The sequence below is a fragment of the Hyaena hyaena genome, unplaced genomic scaffold, assembly GCF_003009895.1.
Source record: "Hyaena hyaena isolate Hyena2069 unplaced genomic scaffold, ASM300989v1 scaffold_38, whole genome shotgun sequence".
NCBI lineage: Eukaryota > Metazoa > Chordata > Mammalia > Carnivora > Hyaenidae > Hyaena > Hyaena hyaena.
The window spans coordinates 207,581-213,688 of NW_024080670.1; the positions used below are offsets into that span (position 1 = coordinate 207,581).

The 6,108-nt window shown below is 53.9% G+C and overlaps 1 protein-coding gene across 3 annotated transcripts in view; it reads left to right on the forward strand.

Annotated features, from left to right (window-relative positions):
• The window catches only part of AK8 (adenylate kinase 8), a 126,863-nt gene that overhangs the window by 3,283 nt on the left and 117,472 nt on the right, over window positions 1-6,108 (forward strand). For all 3 annotated transcript variants that reach the window (XM_039229429.1, XM_039229430.1, XM_039229432.1), the window contains exon 3: window positions 5,581-5,630. In XM_039229429.1, the coding sequence (XP_039085360.1) occupies window positions 5,581-5,630 (50 nt within the window). The remainder of the gene's footprint in view (window positions 1-5,580; window positions 5,631-6,108) is intronic.

Genomic DNA, 6,108 nt, shown 5'->3' on the forward strand with positions numbered 1-6,108 from the left:
TGCCTCAATGTCTTTTGGGGGCCCAGCTAAAGAAATTCTCTTGCCAAGTTATTAAAACGAAAGGCCCATGGAGTCAATTATTTTTTTTAATTTTTAACATTAATTTTTTTGAGAGAGATAGAGTGCGAGCGGGGGAAGGGCAGAGAGAGAGGGAGACAGAATCCGAAGCAGGCTCCAGTCTCTGAGCTGTCAGCACAGAGCCCAACGCAGGGCTCGAACCCACAAGCGGTGAGATCATGACCTGAGCCGAAGTCGGCCGCCCAACCGACTGAGCCACCCAGGCGCCCCTTCCATGGAATCAATTATTGATGCTTTTGTGTGCCCCACCTGATCTCGCCTGTTGGGTTTAAACTCTGTGATCGCTCCGCTTGTCAGGCGTATGTTTGGTTTCTGGTCTACCTAGACATGCAGCACTTGGGTTTTCCTGACGGTCTCATTACTGGGGCCCGTTAGTTGAGCGCCAGGGTTCCCCCACTCTTGGTCCATGTGCAGGTCGGCTAGACCCAAAGCCAGGGCGCAGAACTAGAGAGGAGAGAGGGGCACTCCATTCCACGGTCGATTTGCCAAACTTTTGCCAAACAGAAACTTTTATTTCTGTGTAAAACAAAGACAGAACTCCTGGAGATCAAACAAAGAAAACACACACCAAGTTCAAAGCACTGTTAAATCATGAAACAAAGAAGAAATCTGAGGTATAAGTCAGGTAATATAATCCACAACCTTTTTAGGGGCATACTTATTCCCAGCAACCATGATGTCTCTGGTAAGAACTCATTAAAAAAAAAAAAAACGAAAAATAAGTTCCAAAAGTTAATAATCCTCTTTGAAATCAGATGTAAAAACTATGACCAACAGAAGATACAAACTTTTGTCACGTTAACAGAGTAAATGGTAGCTGCTGCTGTTTCCATCAGTAGTAACCATAGGGAGGCCGTTGGTTGTAACCATAATGTCCGTATTGGTGGGGGTAGTAAGGCTCTTGTCTGTGCTGCGGGTAATCGTTACCCCAGGATCATCCATGCCACTGATTGGATCGATTGTCACTTGGCCACCCCTGTGTTCCTGTCCCGTGTGAGCTGTCAGGGAGAACTGGTATCTGGGAGCTTTGATGTTTCTTTTCACTGGAGCCCTGGCCGCTTTGAAGGTGATACCAGCATGCCCGTGAAATTAGTGCTTGGCACAGCTGAGAAGGGCCGAGGCCCGAGATGCCCTATGGCGGGACTCATGGGCCTCAGAGGAGAGAGGATGCTGAGTAGTTTTAAGAGCCAACAACAGAGAAGGTGAGGGAGAGGAGACCCAGGCGCACAGGTGCACCAGGCACACCTGGCCTTTGTGGCATGCCCCGCCCACCGATCCCGCCGCCGTCTCAGGCTTGGCCACCGAGCATCGAGCATCCGAGTGAGGGGAGGCTTGGGTCCCAGGGCCGTTTCACCAACTGAAGCAGAATGGGTCGTGGAGAGCACGACAGCGCCCCTTTCTGAGCCTCTGGTTAGGCAGAATTGAGAACTGATGTTGGCTGTGAGCCCACGTGCCCCAGGTGGAGACGGTGGGCACCGGGAGCCCCACCTTGAGAAGCCGTGTGTTCCTGCTGGGATTCGCTTCCCACGGGGACTCTTCTAAGAGGCCTCTCTTCTCTGATTGGCTGTTTATCACGCGGCATGGGGGTGCTGGTGGCCGTTAGGGGGTCCTGCAGCAGACTGTAGCTCCCCAGGCAGCCTCCCCCCCCACCCCTCCCCAGACAGATGTGTCGGCCTTCCCACCTCCTCCCCTGCCTCCGAGTCTGGATGCTGGGAGCAGCCTGCCCTGTTCAGCTCTCTTGTACCGGCACCACCACATCGTAGAGCAAAGCAAAGTTAAAGCAGAAGCAAAAGTAAAGTAAAATCAAAGCAAAACTTAAAAAGCAAAGTCGAAGTCGAATAGGAGCAAAGCAAGAGCTAAGGTAACGTAAAAGCGAGTTCAGTGAAGGGCCCCCTTCCTGCCAGGCCGCTGCCAGGGGTCCTTCGGTTCAGTGATGGTCAGAACTCCAGCCAGGCTGTAAAGAAACAGTGAGAGAACGTTACTCTGCCTGGGCCTCAGTTTACTCGTTTGTAACCTGGGTGCGCTTGAGTGACTGAGCTGGTGGAGACGGCGGCGGGACGCCCCAGGCACTGGCCCAGCCACAGGAATGGCAAGGCCTGGACGCACCCCCCCCCCCCCGGGGTGAGAGTTCCCACCCGGGACCCTTCGCGAGATCCTTCTAAATTAGAAACTATACCGGGTAATAGCAGCCATCTGAGCTCTCAGGAGCCAGGCCGCAGCGCCGCTCTGTCCTGCGGCTTTGAAACATTCACTTTGGGCCGTGCGTGCCGTGTCCTGTGTTCTCAAACCGCCAGCCTGAAGCCTGAAATTCGAGAGCTGAGATTCAAGGCAGATTCTCATTATACTTAATCCTGCCCCTCTGTGTGCACGATGAATCTGCAGTGTCAACTACCACTTCACCACCGTGTCTCTGTTTTAGACTCCGTGCAGCCGATGATGTTGGGGGCTGTCCCCACAGGACAAGCGGGGGTGGGGGGCGGTCAAAGAGCCTCTTCTGCTCTAGCAGGGCGCCGGCCCCCTGCCCTCCTCAATGGCTGGAATCAAGGTTTTTGGCCCCATGCTCTCTCAGCAAGTAGAAGCCACCAGATGCTAGTAACCACTGTTTTGGGCGGTGGATTTTTCCCCGCAGCCCCCCACCGCCTCTGCCGGGCCTGGGGCTGGCGGCTCCTAGGGATGTTGGAACGTCTTTGCCCTTTTTTTTTGCTCAAGTCCCAACCGCTTAGAGGAAGAGCGGAGAGGGACACCTGCCTGTGCCCAGGCGGCCGCCTGCCACTGAAACAGAACATGGTGGAAGGAAGGGAGGCTGGGCAGAAGAGACGCTTTTGTGAGCGTCTCTCGTGTGTTCTGGAAGAAGACAGTGGACAAGCGGAGGCCCTCTGAAGTCCAGTGAGCAGTTCCACCTCCCGGGCTAGTGAGGGAGGGCCGCCTCGCCTCCTTCCAGCCACGCAGGGGCCCGTGTTTACTGGCCGCTGGGCGCTCAGCACTTCTGCTTACTGGGCACGGGGTGGGGCAGGCAGGGGCTCACGTGGCCGGTGGCTGGTGTAGACTGAAAGAAGGCTCCGGACTCACCCTGGTGAGCACGCACCGGAGGGAATGAGGGGAGCCCCCGGCACACGGCTGGCAGCCCCTTCGCCTCGAGAAAAGCAGATTTAGTACAAAGTGAGCATTTACAGTAGCCCTGGGCAATATTAAAGCAGGTGATGGTGTATATAATGGTATGTTGCGTTTTTTATCAAACGTTTGTCCAAGAAAGCTGTGTATTAGAGCTCCAATACCTAAGGGTTTTCTTGTGAATTTTAAATCATGCTCCTAGTTAAACCTCAAAAGGATCTGTGGATGGAAAGGTTTTTTGATTTCCTTTGAAGTGGTTTGAAGAAGTTGATTACTCTTGGCAGCGAAGCAGCCTTTTATGACACTGTTTATAAATAATTACTCACGAGCAGAGCTGGGGTTCCAAGGTGTTAGATTAGATTTTAAGAAACTGAAATTAATCACACAAATGTGTGCGAGAAATTAGGTGGGGAGAAAGGCCGTGGATGTTCCCCTTTTAAAGCGTTTGCAGAGACGTGTACAATTTGGGTGCCACTTACGGAGGCCTGGGCGGGGAGGGTTTCCCCAGCAGCCTCTGAGCCCCGGGACTTTGTCAGGATGAACGCACGACTTGGGAGTCAGCCTGTTCCCCCAACGCTCTCGTCGAGGTGCGGCTCCTCCCGAGCCTGCACAGGCCCCGAGGCGCATTGGGTCTGGCCTGAGTTTTGAGGAGCTTGAGCCGAGGCCTGTGGCTGGAATCCGAGACAGGCGGCCGGGCGGAGGGCACAGGAACCCGACTGGGCCCTCCGGCGCCCCCTTACCGTGGCTTTGGCCAAGCAGGACCCAGAAGCTGTGTCCGCCGTCCCGGGGAGGGCAGGAGGCGTCCCGGCCAGGCCTGCCTCGGAGAGGAAAGCGTGTGCAGGTGTTTGCTGAGCTAGAGCCCGGCAGAGCTGGGCCTTCCTGCCCCCACGTCCCTGATTCACCGCCATCGCCAGCAGGAAAGACGCGGGGCTCCTCAGAAGCAAGTTCACACATCACCGGGGCTAACGGACCAGCTTTATACATGTTTGCAGACGTAGAAAACGACAGTGCTCTAAAGAAGGTGGGGACACACGACCCATCAAAGCCACAGCAAAAGCTATGACACGGGGGCAGCCTGTCGTGTCCTCGAAGAGAGAGCAGAGGAGGGCTGCCCCCTCCAGGCTCCTGTCTAACGCAGCTGCTCAGCTGCTCGGCCTCCACCTGGCTTTGCTCTTCAGACCCCTCCCCACCCCCTCCCCCCAGTGCCGAACAAGTGAATCGGCGAGTTGTCCTAAACTGCCCTTCTGTGTCCTTCCGGAAAATGAGAAGGTGCTGTGAACTTGGACAAGGTCCTGTATTTACACCCAGGCGGGTGTGTGCCGATCATGAAATCACGGGCCAGATGGATACTAGTTCCCTGTCTGTGTCCACTGCCAAACTGAAAGTCACGCGTGTCCACTGTCCTCTGCACAGACCGGGTGCCCCCCCCGCCCCCACCGGCCTGGCAGCAATGGGCTCTGCGTGTGGATACCAGAGACCCAGGTGAGTTGGAGGACACACCTGTTCACGGTCCCCTTGGCTCAGGGCTCAGGCCAGCAGCTGCGAGGGGCTAGGTCTGCCTTCCCAGGCTCGGTTCTGTGCTCCTGGCCGCCCCACGTTTAGGGCCCGGGGGTGGCTTGGTCAGAGTGGCGCTGGGAGGAGTCAGCATGGATTCACCTGTCCAGACACCATGTTCCAAACCCTGTTTTGCCCCAAGAGCACAACACGCCTTCCAGCGCTTTTCCTCAGATGCTGGTCTGGTCTTTTCCGGTGGGCCAGCACTTACCAGTGGTCCGGCAGGCTTTAGGAATTCTGTGGGGCCCGACAGCCTTCCAGAGCCTGCAGCCTCCTAGGGAGCAAGCCATTCGCATGGAAATGCCCACATTTGAAAACAAAGGCTTTCCTATCTGGGGTTTTATAAATCTGGCCTAGCCACTCCAGGCTTCCTCCCCCCCCCCACCCCATAATTTCCCTCTGTAAAATGATGGGGAGTACAATTTGCTAAATAAAAAGGCATAAATATATATTTAAAAAAAGCTTGGAAGGTCGATTTACATAAAATACAGCTTTATTTGAGAGCGTGTCCCCAAGACAGAGTCCCTGTTTAAAATGCTTTATGGTGTCTGAAATCCCAATTGTTCTCGATATTTATTAGTTCAGCAAACAAGTTACCCGTGTCCATGTCCCCTCGGAGACAGAAAAATAAACCATCTCAGTGATCACTTACCTCTCTAAACATACAGAGCATGTTCTATGGCGAGAGCATCTCTGAGCCGCTGGGTTACAGACGACCGTGTCACTCGCAGAAAATGAAATCCAGGGAGGAGGGGAATGAATACCCCCGGAGTACCGCGGGCAGCGAGGTTGCTTTGTCATACCGAGCGGTGACATTCAAATCTTTCTATTCCACAGTGCCGAGGATTGTAATATTAGGTCCGCCCGCCTCGGGGAAAACAACTATAGTAAGTGCATCAAATTAAGTGTTGTAACGCCGTAATATCTCATTTCCCTGCAGAGCAGGGGTAGGGCCGCCCCTCCGTGGGTTCTCGACACGACTGAGCTTTCCTTCATCTTTTCCCTTCTGCTTCTTTAACTTATTTTCTTATTACGAGAGGCGGCAGGCGGGCCTCATAGCCTGGAAGGCACAGAACACAGAAGTATAATTCTGCAACCGTCCAGGGATGAGCATGATTTCAACAGTTGGGATCTATGTTCCAGGGTTTTCTCGGGCCGCGTGGGCACTGTCTTCGCACACCCTTCGTTACATCCTTAGGATAAATTTCTAGAAGCAGACCAGAGTCTAGACACGTTCGATCTGGAATCTTTAGATTCACTCTTCAGGTGTTTTTTTTTGTTTGTTTGTTTGTTTGTTTTTTGTTATTTATTTATTTCTAAGAGAGAGAGAGAGAGACAGCGTGAGCGGGGGGGGGGGGGGGGGGG